General features: G+C 41.4%; 1 protein-coding gene across 2 annotated transcripts in view; it reads left to right on the forward strand.

Moving 5' to 3' along the window:
• Positions 1-2,030: 2,030 nt before the first annotated feature.
• LOC116803488 (cold shock protein 1-like) overlaps positions 2,031-22,676 on the forward strand; it is a 59,746-nt gene continuing 39,100 nt past the window's right edge. Inside the window, exons 1-2 of one of the 2 annotated variants that reach the window (XM_032727183.1) lie at positions 2,031-2,403; positions 2,463-2,768. In XM_032727183.1, coding sequence (XP_032583074.1) covers positions 2,038-2,403; positions 2,463-2,474 — 378 coding nt within the window. In that variant the 5' untranslated portion in view covers positions 2,031-2,037 and the 3' untranslated portion in view covers positions 2,475-2,768. Of the gene's footprint in view, positions 2,404-2,462; positions 2,769-22,676 lie in introns of those variants that run through there. The other variant, XM_032727182.1, reaches the window with a different exon arrangement.

Raw genomic sequence — 22,676 nt, forward strand, 5'->3', positions numbered from 1 at the left:
TGAACCGTTTAATCCAGAAATAAAAATTCTTAGAGCGTTGCTCCTAATTGTTTTATTTGTTTCCTTGGTTATAAGGCTGTCCTTTCCATAAGTCATTATAGTTTTATTTATAAGTAACGTCATTTTCTTATTTACTTCGTTGTAGAATTCGGTAATGGTCATGCGTCCCTGTCTTAAGATGCTTAATTCTGATTCGAGTATATGGATTGGTCTTTTATCGTTATAGATAAAATCCAATCTAGAAAGAATTGCTTGAAAGTTTAAAACGGTACCATGGTTGGTTAGAGCATCGTGTGCTGCTCCCATGATTTTATTACGTAAAATTGTTAAAGCGATAAAATATTGTTCACTTTCAATTTTATATAGACTCATTGCGGTTTCCGCCGCTTCTCTCCAGCCTACATATTGGGTTATTTCACCTGTGAACTTTGGTAAGGATTTAATTACCTCTAATGTAGTTTCGCATTTTATGGTTCGGTCAATTGTTTGGATCTTATAGTCTTCTACCTCATTTTTGTTAGCGGTTAACTGCTCTTCTAACCCTTCAAGTTTTCTGGTTACTTCACTCAACTGTACATTTATTAATCTGTTTATTAATTCCACTGTCAGATTGCTGGCGCTGGATATCCCGCCCGCAGAAAGAGTTGATACTGAACCTCCGGTTGCCATTGTTAAATTTAAATTATCAAAACTATTTATCAAATCTTCCAGATTGTTTCAATTAAATTGATACTGTAATATTTAATTTTAATGTAGTATTCTCTGTGTCTTAATCTTAATTTTTTTGAATTTTATTTAAAGACTTAGTGTTGTTTCTATCCGCTCACGATACTTTCCGTGGGAGTTCTTCCTTCAGCGTAGTTGGTGGAGGGTAGGGGTCTTCCTTCAATTGGTTGGTCTTAATAATTTTTTGTTGGAGTCTTCCTTCGATTGGGTCGTCTTGATTATAATTTATTGGGGTCTTCCTTCAATTTTTTATATAGCCTTTTTTTTAAATTTGTTAGAATTTCTTTGGGTTCGTGTTGAGTTCTGAATTTTTATTATTATGTTATGTTTATGTTATGTTTATTATTATTATGATCTTGTAATTTGTATTAAGTATTCAGTCCACCTTTTAATGTTAAATTCTTAATTGGATTATTGCATTTATTGATTTCCAATTAAGTTTTTTCACGATCACTTTCACATTAGTTAGGTGTCGTTGTATTGTTGTGCGCGAGTTCCGTTTTATTTTTAACTTATAATCGTTAATATTTATTTAGAACTTTTGAATACGCCGCCCCACGTTGTGCGCCAATTAAAATTGTTACTTTTTATTTATTTAAAAAAATAAATTTTATTTTTTATTATTTAACATTTATTTGGTGATAAACTTTTTCACTTATACTATTACGAGACACTTTATTGGTAGCTTATATTTAGCTTCGAGCTGTTGACGATCTCGTCCCGATTCAGACTCCCGACTCTTTCAGACTGATCTTCAAATTCTAAGTCCTGATCCAATCAACCTCGGCCAGAAGCTTTTCTTTCGGAAAATTACCGAACTTTCGATAAAAGCTTTATGCTGGAAATTTTCCACTGCATTGTGAAATTCAATTATGCTGATCGATGCAGTTTTTGATTGATACGCAATAAGTCGGCCGTGATTTGGTCTCCAAGCGGAAGCTGTGTTTACGTTAAGTTTGGGTTGCTTATGTTAGCGGGTAGCTGAGTGCTGGCAAGGGCAATGACAAAAACAAAGACAAAGGAAATGCCGACGAGATTTGAGAATTGAAATTTGTTTATAAACTGTGGAAGGGAGCTATGTTCATGGGTTGGATAACTTGCATGCACATGCTGCTAATTGCCAAACTAAAAGGAAACGCACAGCGCTGGCTGCACGCAAGTGCCAAACGCATCCTAGAATCGACCGACCAGCTGTGCGAACAGTTAATCTTTACATTCGAGGTCAAGATGTCAAAAGGGGAACTGAGGAACGCATTTCAAAAACGCGAATGGCATCCGGATGAGAAATTTGCTGTTTACGAGGACAAGGTGATGCTGGCCAACGACATCAACATCGATCTAGAGGAGCTCCTGGAAAACATCATTGAAGGAATCCCAGCGCCAGCGTTGCGCGACCAGGCGCGCATACAGTGTTTCTCCGAGCCGATGCAAATTCTGCGGGCTTTCTCGGAAGTCCGTCTGCCGAAGCACAAAACAGGGAGCAGTTCATCAAAGCGCCTTACTGGAGGAGGTGCAGCCAATAAGGACTTACGTTGTGCCAATTGCAACTCCAAAGGGCACTTCGCCAGGGAGTGTCTCAAGCCAAAGAGGGAGCCCGGATCCTGCTATGCCTGTGGGGCATTTGGACACTTCGTCGGACAATGCCCGGAGCGCAAGAGCGCCAATATCAACAATTATGTAATTATGACTTGTCAAGATTTTTTTTTACAATAGCTATAAAATCCCATTAACTACAGAATGCCTCATAGACACAGGAAGTCCAATATCATTTACAAAGTTAAGCAATGTATCCAAGGAAATTAATTTAGAATCCGCTTCAGAAACCTATTTCGGGCTGAATAAAAGCCAACTGACAATACATGGAAAAATCTTATGTTACATTATAAAAGAAAAAGTTAAATGTTATTTTTATTTGTACGTGGTCCCAGACGAGTCTATGAGTCATAATGTAGTTCTTGGACGAAATTTCATGGAAGCGTGCCAGTTGAAACTGGATCCAGACGCCTTGGGAAGGATAACGGTCAACCCAGTCGATAGTAAAAGATATAGAAAAGCAAATAGTAAAACAGTCAGTTATATTGTTAGTGAAACAGTTAGTGAAACAGTTAGTGAGACAGTTAGCGAAACAGTTAGTGAAACAGTTAGTGAAACAGTTAGTGAGACAGTTAGCAAAACAGTTAGTGAGACAGTTAACGAAGAGGTTGATGAAACAGTTAGTCAAATGGATAATGAAACAGTTAATAAGACAGTTAGTAAAACAGCCAACGAAGCGAGTAGTATAGTTAGTCAAACTGTTAACGAAGCAGGTAGCAAAACGGTCATCGAAACAGTTATGCCTTTAGCCAACTTCACGACGGATTCCGGACTTTATGCTGCGGTTGTGCCCAGTTATGAAGAAGCTGTTAGAGAGATTTGTAGCATTTATCACTTAGAGGATGAGCAAATGAACTTCATATGCGGCGAAAACAATAACCAAGCCTTAAACAGTCTGTTAAAGGAGATTATTAAACGCAACTACTTAAGCGTTAATAAGCCTACCGAGCCTTTAGTGAAATGCGAAATAAAACTTTGTTTAGAAACGTCAAAACCATTTAGCTGCGCCCCAAGAAGACTTGCCTACTCAGAAAAAGAAAAATTACAAAAACTATTAGATGACTATTTAAAAGAGGGAATTATTCAACCTAGTGAATCAGAATATGCTTCACCAATTGTTTTAGTCAAAAAGAAAACAGGAGACATACGGCTATGTATAGACTTTAGAAAACTGAACAAAGTTTTAATTAAAGACAATTATCCGATACCGCTTATCGATGAGTTTTTAGACAAGCTAGTCAATAAAAAGTTTTTTCGAAGCTTGATTTAAAAAACGGTTATTTTCATTTATTCGTTAATAAGGAATGAGTTAAATACACCTCATTTGTTACACCGTTAGGGCAATTCGAATTTCTCAGAATGCCAATGGGCCTAAAAACTGCATCGGGAGTGTTCCAAAGGTTTGTAAACAAAATTTTCGAGGATCTTATAAGGGATAACAAAGTAATTGTATACATGGACGACATCATGATTGCTAGCAAGAACTCGGAGGAGCATTTAGAAACCTTAAAGGAAGTATTTATCAGATTAGCTCAAAATAAATTGGAATTACGAATGGATAAATGTGAGTTCCTCCAGACAAGTATTAAATATTTAGGATTAATTATAAATGGTGAAGGCATTAGGGCTGATGACAAAGGAATAGATGCCATACAGCATTTTCCAGTTCCAGACAAAATACAAGCCGTTCAAAGTTTTCTGGGCTTATGTTCATACTTCCGTAGAGATATAAAAGATTTTTCAACATTAGCGAAACCTTTATATGACCTTTTGAGAAAAGATGAAAAATTTAAATTTGGAGAAAAGGAAATGAGCTGTTTCTGAACTCTTAAGGAAAAGCTGGTGCAGGCACCGGTCTTAGCAATTTATAATTTCAAAGACGAAATAGAACTGCACTGTGATGCAAGTGCTCTTGGTTTCGGTGCGGTGTTATGTCAAAAAAAGAGGATGGAAAATTACACCCAATATTTTATTTTTCAATGCGAACAACAGTCGCTGAGGCAAAATATCACAGTTTCGAATTGGAAACAATGGCAATTATTCACGCACTGCGAAGATTTAGAATATATTTGTATGGAAAACGCTTTAAAATTATAACTGATTGTAATTCTCTTACTTTGACGCTTAACAAGATTGAACTTAATCCGCGAATAGCTAGATGGCGTTAGAGCTCAAGAACTACGATTATGAGCTCATACATAGAGAGGGTAAAAGGATGCAGCATGTTGATGCTCTTAGTAGATGCACGAATATTTTGATAGTGGAATCAAATACGTTTGAAGACAATTTAGTAATCTGCCAAGGCAAGGATCAAAAAGTTCAAGAAATCAAGAAACTGCTGGAAAAAAATGAACATAAGTTGTTAGAAATGAGAAACGGAATAATTTATAGAAAATGTAACGACGGCAGACTTTTATTTTATGTTCCCACAGACATGGAAGATCATATTCTATATAAATATCACAATGAGATCGGACACATAGGTAGAGACAAAATGTTAGATGTTATTTCTAAATCTTATTGGTTTCCCAAAGGCAAAGTCAAATGTTTGAGCCATATAGAAAATTGTTTAAAATGTGTTGCGTTCTCCCCTAAGACAGGCAAGGAAGGATTTCTGCACTGCATTCCGAAGGGCAGCAAACCGTTTGAACTAGTACATATCGATCATTACGGCCCAGTCGACTCAGGCAGATCCAAAAAACATATTTTTGTTGTCATCGATGGTTTTACGAAGTTCGTACGTTTATACGCCACAAAGACCAGTAATACAAAGGAAGTCATTACAGCTCTGAAGGACTATTTTAGAGCATACAGCAAGCCTAAACGCATAATTTCAGATAGGGTTGTTGTTTTTTTACATCCAAGGAATTTGATGACTTTATGTTAGAGTTCGATGTTAAGCACATGAAGATTGCGACTGGTTCACCCCAAGCAAACGGACATGTTGAAAGAGTCAATAGAAGCCTAGGTCCAATGATAGCGAAACTGGTACAACCAGAGAAAGGCATATATTGGGACACAGTAATAGATAAAGTTGAGCACGTCTTAAATAATACACAGCACCGCAGCATCAAACAAACTCCAAGCAGAGTTCTTTTGGTTTCGAGCAAAGAGGAAAAATAGTAGACGAATTAAAAGAAAAACCAGAGGAATTAGAAAATACTGAAGAAGATAGGGATTTGGTAAAAATTAGAAATGAAGTTGAAAATAATCAAAAAAAGGCTCAAGCGTATAATAAAACACATTATCACAAGACCGCCAGACAGCCATCAGAATACAAAAAAGGAGATTATGTGATGGTTAAAAATTTCGACAGTACAGCAGGCATCTCTAGAAAATTGATTCCAAAGTGTAAAGGTCCATATGTGATATCTAAAGTATTAAGAAACGACAGATTCTTGTTAAAAGACGTAGAAGGTTTTCACATATCTCGTAACCCATACCAAGGTGTCTGGAGCATCCAAAATATTAAGCATTGGATAGGCAACCAGAAAAATAAACGAAGACACAATTAAACAATAATAATGTAATAACAGATTAATATAGTATGTACATATGTATAAATATATGCAATCAATGTAAACCATGATCAGGGGATCAGCTAGTCAGGACGGCCGAGTTGTGGTAGGATGAACACTCATAAGGCCCACTGTACCATGTAGTAGCATAGTCTTAGGTATGAAGCCCATAGTGGCAAAGAGAAACATACGATCATATCCCCGTTAGGAATAAGAATATTATTGTTATCTCGCTCTTATAAGCTAGCATTAAGAGATAAGAATGTATACCTAGCTCACTCACAAACGCATACACACTTCAGAGAGCATAAGTAAAGAGGAATATACGCGAGACGCGGCATTTGGTGGCGTGTGCTTAAAGGGAAAAGTTGAATAAAGGCATTGCGAAATTATTTAAAGGATGGAGTACATATATTCATTTTTCGGCGTCCACACTAAGTACTTCCATGTGTTCCTTAATTCCTTTGCTAGCTATATATATAATAACTTTATCCTGCCTTATCATATCCTCGAAAATTCTATTAATAAATCTCTGAAAGACCGCCGGTGCATTTTTCAGCCTCATTGGCATCCTTAAAAATTCAAACTGTCCTAAAGGCGTCATAAAAGATGTATATTTCATCGATTCTTTATTAACAAAAACATGAAAGTAGCCATGTTTAAGATCTAACTTCGAGAATATCGTTTTATTTACTAATCTATCCAACAAATCATCAATTAATGGTAAAGGATAATTATCTTTGACCATTGTTTTGTTAAGTTTTCTGTAATCAACACATAATCTTAGGTCTCCTGTTTTCTTTTTCACTAACACTATCGGAGATGCATACTCTGAATCACTCGGTTTAATAATTCCGTTTTTTAGATACTCATCTAAGATAATCTGCAGCTTTTCTTTTTCAGTATATGCTAATCTTCTAGGAGAACAACTAAACGGTTTCGGGTCATTTAATCTTAATTGTATTTCACACCGAATCTCCGGTTCATTCGGTCTTTCTTTATTAACATAACAGTTTTCTACCAACTCAATAAATTGGCATTTCATACTACCTTGTAGTACCTTTTACTACTACTAGGTACTACTAGTACCTTTTACTACTACCTTGACTAACACTATCGCTAACTGTTTTACTATTGTTGTACATATTTGTTTCTTCTGGTACTGGTAATTCAATAACATCTTTAGGTACTTTACTAATTTTTATTTCCCAGTCTTCAGTTGCTCTTTAATGACTTTCGTTATCTCGCTTGGTCGAAATTCTACAGGATCTTGTGGTGCTAAGTCAAATGCTGTTAAAGGCGGGAGAATAAATGAGTTACTAGCTGGATTTGTTTGAAATACTATTTTAAGATGATTAGCGAAGACTCTTGCTCTGCCCGTGTCACTGCGAGACTAGTTTCCGGTAGAGTTACGGAGAGGTACCTTAGTTGTGCATCCGCTTCTTCTTTCTTAAGGGATTTGGTAAGTCTGCGAGAAGTTGCTTTTAATTTACTCTTTGCGCCAGGTGATCTGTGCTCCTGCAACTCCCTTCGATGTCGTTGTTTTTCAAGCACAAGCGGTTTAATATCTCTACTTGTCTTGTTAAACTTTATACTGTATACATGGTTGCGTTTTGTGGAGTTGACGCTTTTGCTGCTGCGACAAGTATTGATTCTATATCACCAGCAAACTGATCAATGTCGTGCTAGAAAAGCCGGTATGGGAACAAACATATTTCCTATGGTCCTATTGCTTGTAAGCCTACACGGTCGCTCGATGTGTTGTAGTTGGTGCAAAAGATGAAAGAGCACCGGACAGTGATCAGATGAGAGTTCTGGAAGTGCCTCAGCTGTAATCATTGATTGGAATATCCTTTTTGTGATGGGAAAGTCAATCAAATCTGGAAGCTTCATGGGATCTGCTGGCCAGTATGTAGGCGCTCCCGGGGAAACATAGTTAAGTTTGTGTTGCGGTTTGATGAGCGTTGATTGTGAGTGCACCATTATGGCATTGGAGGTTTATAGAGGTACATTGTAAGCAGTCTTCTTGCCAATTACCAAGGAAGTGGTGCAATCGTATTAGTATGCCTGTGCATCAATGGGCCTTGCCATCCGGGAGATTCGTAAAGTAAAATTTATATCCTGGTCTTCTGCTCCTGCACTTCGCAGTCATCCAATAGTGCAAACCTATTTGAACTTGACTCATTGAAGGCGTTGGCGCGATTTATTTTCCGCTGATTACCAGCCTACTTGTGTTGTGGGCTTAGCTTTCGCTTTATTTGGATGTAGCGATCCAGCCCTGTTTGACCAAGTTTTTTGTTTTGTTTTGGTTCTTTTCCGCTTTCGCTTCAAGAGACAGTGTGAGTGCTCTTGCTTTCGTTGTTGTTGGTACAGCGAAATTGTACACCGCTCTCGGTATTGAGCATAGAATTATTGTTGATGTTGTTGCAGTTGTTGTTGCTATAGGTGCAGTTGCAGTTGCAGAACTTGAGACCGTTTGGAATGGGGAGAGCGTAAGAGAGACGCCCTCAGTTCGTTCGGGTTCACTTCGTTCAGTCACAAGCATTGGTGAGCAAGACCGCTATCGTTTGCATTCTGCAGGTGCTAGGTCATTGACCGGGTGGATGAATTGGCACACGCGTGCGTCAGACACGACGGTGAAGTGTGTATGCTTCCGCTGCAAAGAGAGTCGGCGCTCGTCTTGCTATTTTTGATAATTTAGAACAATCGATTTGATCGGTGTCTATTTTTTTTATTATTCCACACACAGAAAATTTTGTAGAATAGCAATTTAACATTGCCAATAGCGTCTCTTTCGCTTTCGAAATATTTATTTATTTTATGTTATTAACTATTTACTTCACTAAGTCAAGGTATTTTATACGGAGCTCGATGAAAACACCCATGTCTGTCAAAATTCGATCGATAATATTGTGAACATGAAAAATAAATGGGCGTTGCAGTTTTGTGCGGATTGTAGGCGTTAGAGTGGGCACGCTACAACAACAAACAACAACAACAAACTTGCGTCTTTGTCTCTAGAATCTGTGGTTTCTCCTGCTGTCGCTCTTCCTGCTGTTCTTGTATGGTGCTTCTCCTGTTGTCGCTATTCCTGCTACTCTGCTTTCATTCTGTTAGTCTACTTTTACTGCTTTCACGTTCTTGCTCTCGGACCCTGGTTCTCTTCCGTGATTGCAATGCTCTCTAACATATATATTTTGGGGTCTGGCGGCTGTGATATCCTCAATTCATTTGTTTATTGTTGCCAACTTTGGAGACCCAAATACGGTACGGTCTACGTCACCTCATCTGTGCGAGCATCATTCGTTATCTAAGTTCCCCCCTCTTGTGATTTCTATAGTTTATTCTCGCGCTTCCACCTTTGGCGCAGCGTTCTGATCGCTTTGCTATTAAGCCCCTCACTCGCTTTCGTAACCTATTTAGGCGTGGATCAATGACAAACTTCGCTAAAAGAAATAAAACATTACCGTTACATATAAATCGTATTTTCATTTCTCGAAATATCTAACTAAACTAGCTAAACATATAAACATGTATATATCGACATATCTCGACTTTTCAAAAGGTGATCTCCGCCAGTTGTTGCCACGCTCACTAATTAAAGCTGTCATGCTACTCCTACTCCTGTACCCGTTACTCGTACAGTAAAAGAGTATACCATATTCATTGGTTTTCCGGACGTATAAAATATGTATATTATTATCTGTATTTGATCTGTATTTGTATTTGATTTTGCCATTTTGCCTGTGTGTCCTTATGAACGCCTCGATTTCAGAAACTATTAAAGCTAGAGGGTTGAGATTAGATAACAGATTCCAGAGTAATAGACGCAGCGCTAGTTTGTTTCTAAACGTTGCCACACCCAATAACCGATCAAAACTGCCACGCCCACATTTTTGAAAAAATGTTTTGAAATTTGTTCCTTTTTTTATTAGTCTTTTAAATTTGTATCAGTTTCCAAAAAACTGTTTTCATATTTTTTCCCCAATAACTATATGCCAGAAATTGTGCACTTCCACTAGATAAGTAATGGTTATCTAATAACCGAGAAACTCAACTATAGCATTCTTTTTCTTTTTTGTTTTATTACTCCTTCTTGCTAACGGCTTCTTTTCATAGCTGTGTCATTGCACTATCCTATTAAGGTGATCACTAAATTAATAGGCAATTCCAATTAAACAAACGACAGAATGCGATCGAGAAGCGAAGCGATAATATTGGGCGAGAACGAGCGATAAAGCGAGTTGCGAGCTCAAACGATAAAGTAAGAGCAAAGAGTGAGAACAGTTTGCAACCTTCTTTATAGCTTCAACTTGCTCAGAGCATACGGTTGTCTTGTTGTATTCTGTTCTTTAATTTAATTTTTGACAAGGCATTACGGTGTTTAAAAAATTTGTCCAATTTCTCGTCAAACGACTACTAATATTATTCAAAATATAATCAAAAGTCGCGCATACTTAAAGAACTTTTCTGGGTGGCTTCGTAAGTCATTATATAATTATTGAATTCGAACAGGTTCTGTAGATCTCTAAATTTTCCGGGTAGCAGCAATATAAACTTTTATAATGCACATAACTATCTTGTGTGTTCATTATTTATTTGTTCTTTTTTTTTAGTAATGAAGTGGAACGACATCGGTCGAAAATTTTAGAAATAAACTTCTTTGTAGAAATGATGACCGATGCTATGACATCCTTACCACACGATGTAAGGGATGAGCTGATAGCCGAAGATTATGTATAGATATAAGATAGATATATAGATATAATTTGTTTATGCGGAACGATCTGTTTTATGTTTGCATTTGGATGGATTGCAATAATAAATTGACTTAAATGCTTTATTTCCTTCTTTCTTATTTTTGCCATATACTTCAATAAGATATTTTAACTCATATTCTGTTTTGCATCCACTATTTATTTACCTTAGTATAAATTATGACATATATATAGGTACAAGTTAACTTTACGGGTGTTTTTTTACTTTTCTGGTGGAAGTAACATGACGGAGGTGAGTATATGAGTTGGACAAGTTATTTAGTGTGGTAAGAATTTAAAGTTATGTATTTGCAGATATTTTTACAGTGGCGAGGTCTGGTAACATTATTGTATGGCAAGGTTTGTTTACATTTAGAAATTGCATAAAATGTATAATAAACATTTAAATTCAGACTTTGATTTTTTATTAAATTTTAAGGTGCCCCCGCCAGAAGGACGGAAGCACCGGTTGACTGGAGACCATTACAGGAGTTTGTAGTTTTTGCCGTTTTGAAATTTACGACTGATTCCATTGGAGTTGCATTGGCATTGATGGTCGTCAGAAAGTGGAAGTGGAGGCTTTTTTTGGACTATTGACGTGCTTTGTCATGTATATGGTGCTTCCGAAGGAGCTGAGGGTCATTGTTGGTGCGTATTAAAACTGCCAGATTTCTATGCATATAGCCCTGCTGGGCCTGCCTGTCTTATTTTATATAGCTTTCTTAGCTATATAAGAAAGCTATTGTGGCCAGATTGTGGCATCGGAAGTCGCCGTGCCACGATGCCGCCATTCATAGATGCGCAGAAGATGGCTGTATATATATGCGTTACTGCGGGAGAAAATAGAGAGATGGAGACGGCATCTAGACATAGTTGATTCATTGTCTTTCAAATCGCAAAATTGTCGATTTTATATTGCGCTTTGTATTGACGCTAAGATGGATCGTTTTTCACTTTGCTGGTTAAAGTAGGGAGACTGAATGAGTTCTGTTCCGCACAATTTATTTTGCCTTTGATTACATTGAGTGAAATAAGTAGGTATAAATATAGGTGCTCTATCTATCGTTTACTACCGCTCTTCCACATTTGGTTAAGCGTTTTGTTCGATTGGCAATTATGTTTTCACTTTCGCAACCTATTTATCGATGACAAACTCCGCTAAAAAAAATAAAACATATCGTTAGAAATCACTACATATAGTCTTCTCATTTCTCGAAATATTTAATAAAAAGCATGTTAGCTAAACGGCAAAAATATTGTGCGAAAAATTCCCAGAGGACGCATTGCGTATTTTCATCTCGGGACTTAAGCGCAACCTCACTGACGTGCTTTTCGTGGCAAAGCCGAAAGACATGCCGTCAGCTCTGGCTTTAGCGCAAGTGGAATCTAACCACGAAAGTAGTTTTGCAAAAAGTCAGTAAGACGAAATTCGCCAACCTACTGCAAAAGCGCAGGGTCGTCAACTTGACAAGTACGACCACCATGACCCACAACCTAATAATACCAAAAATCCGTATTTCAATAGGCAGCAAAATGTCAAAAATTACAAAAACAACCGCACACCAGAGCCTATGGAGGTCGATCCCTCATCTTATAAATTTCTGCAGCCGCCCCAGGAGAATGGGTACCAGAATAGAAGACCAGCCACCTCTGAGCGCACAGGCGCCGTGAGGAAACAGCAAAGAATTAACTTCATTTCGCAGAATGCGGAAGAAAAGACAAAAGCATATGTCTCCGCCGCCTCCAAAGCGGAATCGAAAATAGACGACGATGACGAGTAATGATTCTGACTACGTCAATTTTTTAGGGGAAAATCCCTGTTACCCGTCATCAGACGAAGAGTGAATTTCCTTCTAGACACCGGCGCGTGAAAAAATTTCATCCGACCTCGCAAATAGCTAAAGGGTAACCGCCCGGAGGACAATCCTTTCGAAGTTCACTCAATTCATCGCGCCACCACTGTATAAAAAAGGACTTTTACCCGTCATCAGACGAAGAGTAGCAGGGGTACCAATGAATTTCCTTCTAGACACCGGCGCGTCAAAAAATTTCTTCCGACCTCGCAAGAGCTAAAGGTATCCTCCCGGTGTACTTTCCTTTCGAAGTTCACTCAATTCATGGCGCCACCACTGCAACAAAAAATGCTTCGTCTCGATTTTTAATTTAAAAGCGACTTTTTTCATTCTACAAGATTTTACAGTATTTGACGGGATAATCGGGGCCGACCTGTTAACACAGGCCGGCGCATCACTTTGCCTCGCTTCCGCCCAACTCAAGTGGGGTAACGAGGTTGAGAAGATTTCATTCCATTAATGCATTGACGTCAACTTCACTAACGTGCACTGCGCAGATGAACCACCTTTGGCGAAGAAGGCATTTCTGAGAATGATCAAAAGCCGAAAAAACGCCTTCGCAGATCCCAACGAGGCCCTGCCATATAACACATCGGTAGTGGCCACGATAAGGACGACTAGCGAAGAGCCCATTTACGCAAAATTATACCCATACCCCATGGGGACAGCAGATTTCGTCAACAACGAGATACAAGACCTGCTTAAAAATGGTATTATTCAGAAGTCGGTGTCTCCTTATAACAACCCAATATGGGTGGTTGATAAAAAAAGGAACCGACGAGGCCGGCAATCAAAATAGACGATTAGTCATAGACTTTCGTAAGCTAAACGAAAGGACTATCCCGGACAAATACCCGATGCCAGATATCTCTATGATACTGGGCAACTTGGGCAAGGCCAAATTCTTTACGACACTGGACCTCAAGTCCGGGTATTGTAGAGGCGACTGAAGCAGTGGGTGAGAAAAATCTCGATGAATAATCGATAGGGCGGTCAGCTGTGACACACTAAAGTGAGGTCTTACTAGATGTAGCAAGAAGTAGCTAGAATATACCAGTCTGGATGCAACCCTTATTAGTTGCACCCGATAAGTTTGGTATAATTCGGTTATCGGAGAAAAAGAGTTGTTCAGCTGATCGTGGTTTCCGCCGAGCATCCAATACGTTCGCTTCACTGACCGGGTCCCACGATTTTACGAAGCCGCCACCGGCGGGCAGAAGGAGAGACGGCATCTGCGCCAGGCCGAGGAGTGGATCGCCTTTCCAGCAAGCCGGAGCGAAGGACCAGCCGCAGCAGCAGGACAGCGACCGCCCTAAGCCGGGGCCACCAGGAGGGATATTTAAACTAATAAAAATGCAGCCTAAGTAGACATTAAAGTGAGGTTAGAGTGAATGGAAAATTTTCTTTTTGCTTGATTGGCAGTCCAGAATGCCCGAAATTACATTAATTCAAAGTTAAATCGAGCAAAATTTCTAAATTTACAAAAAAATGCTGAAAGCCAGACCTAACCTTACTAGAGAGTATTAATTCAGCCTGATCGCCATCTTGAACATAAAGTGGCAGAAATTAAGATTTTTCCTATGTAGTTTAAGATTAACGTTAAGCTATAAGAATATGTACTCGAGTAGGAAACTCGGTCATACTGTTTAATAATTTTGTAGGATTTAAATTGAATTCTTATTAGCGATTAAAATTTCTATATAGTAAGTGATCTAACCTAAGCTAATTAAATTTTTTTTTTAGAAGACTTCCTTTTCGAGATGTGCTCCTGTAAAAATTTTCGAGTAGTGTTTTATAAAAGTGTAATCGCAGTCGTGTAATCCAAATTATGCCTCCTTATAGTGTTTGTGGAAAAAGCCACCTTTTCGTTTCAGCTCATCTGCGCCGGGAGATCGATCTTTCGCCGAGGAGTGAAAAGTTGAGTGAGTCTCATTGATAAAACTTTATTCTTATTGGAAATATTCGGTAGTAAACCGAATAAATTTTGCTAGAGGTCATCTTATATTGTATACACACTGCAAATAAAAAAAAGTAATAATAATGGAGTGGCGAGAGCAGCCATTTGAAATATAAAGAGAAAAAGAAAGAGAAAAATCTAACCGAATTTATTTGTGGCTCTCTCTCAAACAGAATTAAATTTTTTTTGTTAAAGATTCGTTATAAAGAAAACTAAAAAAAAAAATAAATAAAATTAATAATTCCCAGAATAAGATTAAAGACAGAACAAAAATTATTGAAAATTTAAATGAAATCTTTGTTCCTTTCTGAAAATATATTTAGCCACTAGTATTGTTAACTTTTAATTGTAATGATCGCGAACATCGAATTGAACTAACTTTTCTGATCTCGCAACTGAGAGAAAAACCTTGCTTTAGATTCCTATGAGTTACACTAGTCTTTCGAAGTTCACTCAATTCATGGCGCCACCACTGCAACAAAAAATGCTTCGTCTCGATTTTTAATTTAAAAGCGACTTTTTTCATTCTACAAGATTTTACAGTATTTGACGGGATAATCGGGGCCGACCTGTTAACACAGGCCGGCGCATCACTTTGCCTCGCTTCCGCCCAACTCAAGTGGGGTAACGAGGTTGAGAAGATTTCATTCCATTAATGCATTGACGTCAACTTCACTAACGTGCACTGCGCAGATGAACCACCTTTGGCGAAGAAGGCATTTCTGAGAATGATCAAAAGCCGAAAAAACGCCTTCGCAGATCCCAACGAGGCCCTGCCATATAACACATCGGTAGTGGCCACGATAAGGACGACTAGCGAAGAGCCCATTTACGCAAAATTATACCCATACCCCATGGGGACAGCAGATTTCGTCAACAACGAGATACAAGACCTGCTTAAAAATGGTATTATTCAGAAGTCGGTGTCTCCTTATAACAACCCAATATGGGTGGTTGATAAAAAAAGGAACCGACGAGGCCGGCAATCAAAATAGACGATTAGTCATAGACTTTCGTAAGCTAAACGAAAGGACTATCCCGGACAAATACCCGATGCCAGATATCTCTATGATACTGGGCAACTTGGGCAAGGCCAAATTCTTTACGACACTGGACCTCAAGTCCGGGTATTGTAGAGGCGACTGAAGCAGTGGGTGAGAAAAATCTCGATGAATAATCGATAGGGCGGTCAGCTGTGACACACTAAAGTGAGGTCTTACTAGATGTAGCAAGAAGTAGCTAGAATATACCAGTCTGCATGCAACCCTTATTAGTTGCACCCGATAAGTTTGGTATAATTCGGTTATCGGAGAAAAAGAGTTGTTCAGCTGATCGTGGTTTCCGCCGATGGCCTACGCCTCGACTAATGTTTCCGGTTTGCCTTCTTTTCAATCTGGACAGTCAACGCGTCAAGTTGCGAAAGTGCGTCGGAAAAATTTTAACTTGCGTTTATACGGAATCTTTTGTCGCGCGAAATATTGAAAATACGGCGTTCCTTCGCCTATAGTGGTGCGCGAAATAATCCCGGCGTGTGTTTCCCGGCGATATTCAGCCGAAGAGATCGGCGTTCGTCACGGCCATCCCACGGCCGCCTTGCCGCCAAATCCTAGCTTCGACTGGGACAAATTGCAGGTTAGTGAACTTTGGAATATTGGTGGACGGTAGTTTGATACAGGAATATAATCGCAGCCGAAATTGAAGCCCGGAGGGTTTTTGCTGGGCATCCAATACGTTCGCTTCACTGACCGGGTCCCACGATTTTACGAAGCCGCCACCGGCGGGCAGAAGGAGAGACGGCATCTGCGCCAGGCCGAGGAGTGGATCGCCTTTCCAGCAAGCCGGAGCGAAGGACCAGCCGCAGCAGCAGGACAGCGACCGCCCTAAGCCGGGCCACCAGGAGGGATATTTAAACTAATAAAAATGCAGCCTAAGTAGACATTAAAGTGAGGTTAGAGTGAATGGAAAATTTTCTTTTTGCTTGATTGGCAGTCCAGAATGCCCGAAATTACATTAATTCAAAGTTAAATCGAGCAAAATTTCTAAATTTACAAAAAAATGCTGAAAGCCAGACCTAACCTTACTAGAGAGTATTAATTCAGCCTGATCGCCATCTTGAACATAAAGTGGCAGAAATTAAGATTTTTCCTATGTAGTTTAAGATTAACGTTAAGCTATAAGAATATGTACTCGAGTAGGAAACTCGGTCATACTGTTTAATAATTTTCTAGGATTTAAATTGAATTCTTATTAGCGATTAAAATTTCTATATAGTAAGTGATCTAACCTAAGCTAATTAAATTTTTTTTTTAGAAGACTTCCTTTTCGAGATGTGCTCCTGTAAAAATTTTCGAGTAGTTTTTTATAAAAGTGTAATCGCAGTCGTGTAATCCAAATTATGCCTCCTTATAGTGTTTGTGGAAAAAGACACCTTTTCGTTTCAGCTCATCTGCGCCGGGAGATCGATCTTTCGCCGAGGAGTGAAAAGTTGAGTGAGTCTCATTGATAAAACTTTATTCTTATTGGAAATATTCGGTAGTAAACCGAATAAATTTTGCTAGAGGTCATCTTATATTGTATACACACTGCAAATAAAAAAAAGTAATAATAATGGAGTGGCGAGAGCAGCCATTTGAAATATAAAGAGAAAAAGAAAGAGAAAAATCTAACCGAATTTATTTGTGGCTCTCTCTCAAACAGAATTAAATTTTTTTTGTTAAAGATTCGTTATAAAGAAAACTAAAAAAAAAAATAAATAAAATTAATAATTCCCAGAATAAGATTAAAGACAGAACAAAAATTATTGAAAATTTAAATGAAATCTTTGTTCCTTTCTGAAAATATATTTAGCCACTAGTATTGTTAACTTTTAATTGTAATGATCGCGAACATCGAATTGAACTAACTTTTCTGATCTCGCAACTGAGAGAAAAACCTTGCTTTAGATTCCTATGAGTTACACTAGTCTTTCGAAGTTCACTCAATTCATGGCGCCACCACTGCAACAAAAAATGCTTCGTCTCGATTTTTAATTTAAAAGCGACTTTTTTCATTCTACAAGATTTTACAGTATTTGACGGGATAATCGGGGCCGACCTGTTAACACAGGCCGGCGCATCACTTTGCCTCGCTTCCGCCCAACTCAAGTGGGGTAACGAGGTTGAGAAGATTTCATTCCATTAATGCATTGACGTCAACTTCACTAACGTGCACTGCGCAGATGAACCACCTTTGGCGAAGAAGGCATTTCTGAGAATGATCAAAAGCCGAAAAAACGCCTTCGCAGATCCCAACGAGGCCCTGCCATATAACACATCGGTAGTGGCCACGATAAGGACGACTAGCGAAGAGCCCATTTACGCAAAATTATACCCATACCCCATGGGGACAGCAGATTTCGTCAACAACGAGATACAAGACCTGCTTAAAAATGGTATTATTCAGAAGTCGGTGTCTCCTTATAACAACCCAATATGGGTGGTTGATAAAAAAAGGAACCGACGAGGCCGGCAATCAAAATAGACGATTAGTCATAGACTTTCGTAAGCTAAACGAAAGGACTATCCCGGACAAATACCCGATGCCAGATATCTCTATGATACTGGGCAACTTGGGCAAGGCCAAATTCTTTACGACACTGGACCTCAAGTCCGGGTATTGTAGAGGCGACTGAAGCAGTGGGTGAGAAAAATCTCGATGAATAATCGATAGGGCGGTCAGCTGTGACACACTAAAGTGAGGTCTTACTAGATGTAGCAAGAAGTAGCTAGAATATACCAGTCTGCATGCAACCCTTATTAGTTGCACCCGATAAGTTTGGTATAATTCGGTTATCGGAGAAAAAGAGTTGTTCAGCTGATCGTGGTTTCCGCCGATGGCCTACGCCTCGACTAATGTTTCCGGTTTGCCTTCTTTTCAATCTGGACAGTCAACGCGTCAAGTTGCGAAAGTGCGTCGGAAAAATTTTAACTTGCGTTTATACGGAATCTTTTGTCGCGCGAAATATTGAAAATACGGCGTTCCTTCGCCTATAGTGGTGCGCGAAATAATCCCGGCGTGTGTTTCCCGGCGATATTCAGCCGAAGAGATCGGCGTCGGGCAATCACACAAACCATAAATTTGGTGGGACGAACGCACAAACTCTCTGAGCTAGCCGCTGCAATCAGTAGCGAGCGAAATAAAGAAAATCAGTTCGTTACATCAGAACACCCAACGTTACGCTCACCGATAGTGATGGTGAGGAAGAAGACAGGGCAATGGAGACTGTGCGTAGATTTCCGGCAGATAAACGCAAGGTCCGTGAAGGATGCGTATCCGATGCCGATGATAAATTACATCCTGGACCAGCTAAAAGAGGCGAAGTACATAAGCAGTCTAGACCTAAAGGATGGATACTGACAAATTCCGTTGGAAAAAGGGAGCCGGCAATATACGGCGTTTACGGTGCCGGGAAAGGGGCTGTTCCAATGGAAAGTGATGCCATTCGGACTGCACTCAGCGTCGGCAACGTTTCAACGGGCATTGGACCAAGTAATAGGGCCCGAGATGATGCCGCACGCGTTCGCATATCAGGACGACATCATAGTCATCGGACGGACGCTTTTTTTTTTTTGGAGTAACTAATTCTATTTATTAAGATTTCAAAAGGAATCGTTCAGTAATTCCTCTGAACTTAACCTAATGTGTGATAAAGATAAATGAGACCAAGTGGTATCTTAATTATAAAGTACAAAAGAAAATGTAATATGTTATGTTATCCTCCGTGTAAGGAGATCGCTGGGGTGTACCCTCTTCAGTCTTCGGAGAGAGATGGGATCAGCTAGGATAGTTGCTAGTCGGTTCGGGTGGGCCATAAGCCTGTCGGCATAACGGACGGACGCTGCAGGAACACATGCGCAACTTGAAGGAGGTGTTCAAGAGGCTACGAGCGGCGAAACTGAAAGTGAATGCGGATAAGTGCAAATTCTTTAGAAAGGAACTACAATACTTGGGTCACCGCGTGACGAATCAAGGTATTGGAACGGATCCTGAGAAGGTAGCGGCAATAGCGCAACTGAGGCCGCCAGGAAACGTGAAGGAGTTGAGGCAGTACTTGGGAGTCGCATCGTGGTACAGACGCTTCGTGCCCGATTTTGCGACGCTGGTGCAGCCATTGAATGCGCTCCTAAAGAAGCAGGCAAAATGGAAATGGGAAGACGCCCACCAAGCCGCATTCGAGGCCGTCAAGGCCAGACTGGTTGCCGATCCGATTCTGGCGTGCCCCGACTTCACGAAAACGTTTGTGTTGCAGACGGATGCCAGCGACTATGGGCTGGGTGCGATCCTTACACAGCATTCCGAGAGAGGCGAGCGAGGCGACTCCAGTAGAACGCTAAACACAGCGGAGAGGAACTACTCGGCAACGGAAAAGGAATGTTTAGCAATAGTATGGGCGGTCAGGAAGTTGAGACCGTACCTGGAGGGTTATCGCTTCAAGGTCATCACGGACCATATGGCTCTGAAATGGCTGAATAACATCGAGAGTCCGTCCGGCAGGATTGCGAGGTGGGCGTTAGAGCTGCAACAGTACGATTTCGAAATCGCGTACAGGAAGGGCCAGCTGAACATCGTCGCCGATGCGCTTTCGAGACAACCACTGCAGGAGACGAGCCGAAGAGTGAGCGTGGAGGACGACGAACAACCGAGAGAACAGCAGGGATGTAAATGGCTGGAGGAGATGCGGAGAAAAGTGGAGCAGCAGCCAGAAAAGTTTCCGGACTATCTGGAGGAAGATGGAAAGCTATACCGGCACATACCGCATCGGGCGGGCAACGAGGAGGTGGCGTCATGGAAGATGTGTGTACCGATCGGGCAGAGGCAGCGTGTCATGACCGAGAACCACGACATGCCAACTGCAGGACACTTGGGAAGCCGCAAGACGATTGCCAGGATTGCAGCCCGGTATCATTGGCCAGGAATGCATCGGGACATAAGGAAGTATGTACGAAACTGTGAGAGCTGCATGAAGTACAAGTCCAGCCAGCTACAGGCGGCCGGGAAGATGTTAACACAGGTGCCGGAAGAACCATGGGCAACCGTGTGCGCAGACTTCGTGGGCCCCCTGCCGCGATCGAAGCATGGGAATTCAATGCTGCTGGTCCTGGTGGATAGATTTTCAAAGTGGACCGAGATCGTCCCTATGAGAAGGGCAACAGCTGAGACGCTGCGAAAGGCCGTTCGAGATTGGATAGTGGCCAGATTCGGAGTGCCCAAAGTGATGATCACCGACAACGGCGTACAGTTCACGAGTAGGGCGTTCAGGAGGTTTCTGGAGGAGCTGGGGGTTCGACACCAGCTCACGGCTCCATATACCCCGCAAGAGAACCCTACGGAAAGAGCCAACAGGAACGTCAAAACAATGATCGCGCAATTCACAGGTGCCGATCAGAGGACATGGGACGAGTACTGGCCGGAGCTGCAACTGGCGGTCAACACAAGTGTGGCGGAGAGCACAGGGTACTCGCCGGCGTTCATAACGCAGGGAAGGGAGCCGAGGCTGCCCAACGCGTTGTTTGACGAGAAAACGACCGGGACCGGAAAGTGTATCCAGACACCGGGGGAAAATGCGGAAAAATTAAAGGAAATATTCGAACTGGTGCGGAGGAATATAGAGAAGGCGGCACAGGATCAGGCACGGCACTACAACCTCAGAAGACGGCCGTGGAAACCCAAGGTGCGGGAAACAGTATGGGCCAAAGAGCACCACCTGTCAAAGGCAGCCGAAGGTTTCGCGGCAAAATTAGCCCCAAGATTTGACGGGCCGTACACGATAAAGAAATTCACGTCACCAGTTATATGCGTCCTAGAACACAAGACGACTAAGAAAGAAAAGACCGCGCACATCAGCGATCTGAAGCCGGGAAGCGCGGACGCCGACGGGCCAGGAGATTTCGAGGAATAGTAAAAAAAAAAATTTTAATTTAAAAAAAAATAAAACAACAACAACAAAAAAAAGGGGAATAAAAAAAAAAAATTAATTTAAAAAAAAAATAAAACAACAACTAAAAAAAAGAGGAAAAAAAATTTAATTAAGAAAAAAAAAAACAAAAAAAAAGGAAGAGAAAAAAAAATTAATTAAAAAAAAAATATATATAAAACAACAAATAATAAAAAAAATAATAAGTGGAAATATATATAAGTAAAAATAAATAGAAAGTCAAATCGTGGGGAGGAAGGGGGGAAGACGATACAAGGTATCGAGTCGAAGTAGAAGTCAGCAACACACACGCACACGCCCGTCAGAGCGCGAGAGCGGGACAGGGAGTGTACGCGGCCAAGCTCCGTTGTCAGTACAGGAATAACGGAACGGAGTAACGGAATAAGGAGCAGACGCAGAGGGTACGCAGCCAAGCTCCGTTATCAGTACAGGAATAACGGAACGGAGTAACGGAATAAGGAGAAGACGCAGAGGGTACGCAGCCAAGCTCCGTTATCAGTACAGGAATAACGGAACGGCTCAGAAACCTCCAGAACGCCCGGCTTATCAGTACAGGAATAACGGAACGGAGTAACGGAAGCGCGGCTCGAGCTGGTCTATTCAATTTTAGATCATCATGGCAGCGCACGTAATTAACGCACGGGAAGGTGGAGAGGCCGGCGCCGGGGAACAGCCCGGAGCGATATGGAGTAGGGATTCCGATTCCTACCTCCAGCTCCTGGCGTCACCCCTGGTGTCGCGATCTCCATCCCCGGGGAGTGTGGAGGACCCGGAGGAAATCCCGGATATAGACCTCGAGGACGACCAGCCAGTGGCGGAGGAGGAGGTCGCGGCCGAGGTCGTCACCCTCTCCTCAGAGAGCGAAGACGACGGAGGCGAGACGGTCACGCCGGAAGTGTCCTCGGACGAGGACGAGACCACGCGGAAGGCCAGGGCGCGGATGGCTTACCGGAGTATCCGGCGGGCTACGCTGGGCCAGGGTCGGATACGCCTCGGAGTCACGCCGCCGACCGAGGACCCGGTGGAGATGAGGCGGTTCATGGAGGCACGAGCCGCCACCCTGCGGCGTCTCCAGCAAATGGTGGACGCACGGAGGGTCGCCGCCGCCGAGACCGCATGGCAGGAGCGTTTGGCTCGGCTGCAAGAGGAGGAGGAGGCGTTGTGGGCACCAACCACGGAGCAGCCGGAGCCCACGCGGCCGCCGTTGCCGTTGACGCCGCCGCCACGGCAGCCCGGGAGACGCAAACCCGGAAAAGGAGGAGTGGAGCTGGCCTGCGCCAGGTGAGGCGCCACCACCAC

Source organism: Drosophila sechellia, unplaced genomic scaffold (assembly GCF_004382195.2).
Source record: "Drosophila sechellia strain sech25 unplaced genomic scaffold, ASM438219v1 Y_42, whole genome shotgun sequence".
Lineage (NCBI taxonomy): Eukaryota > Metazoa > Arthropoda > Insecta > Diptera > Drosophilidae > Drosophila > Drosophila sechellia.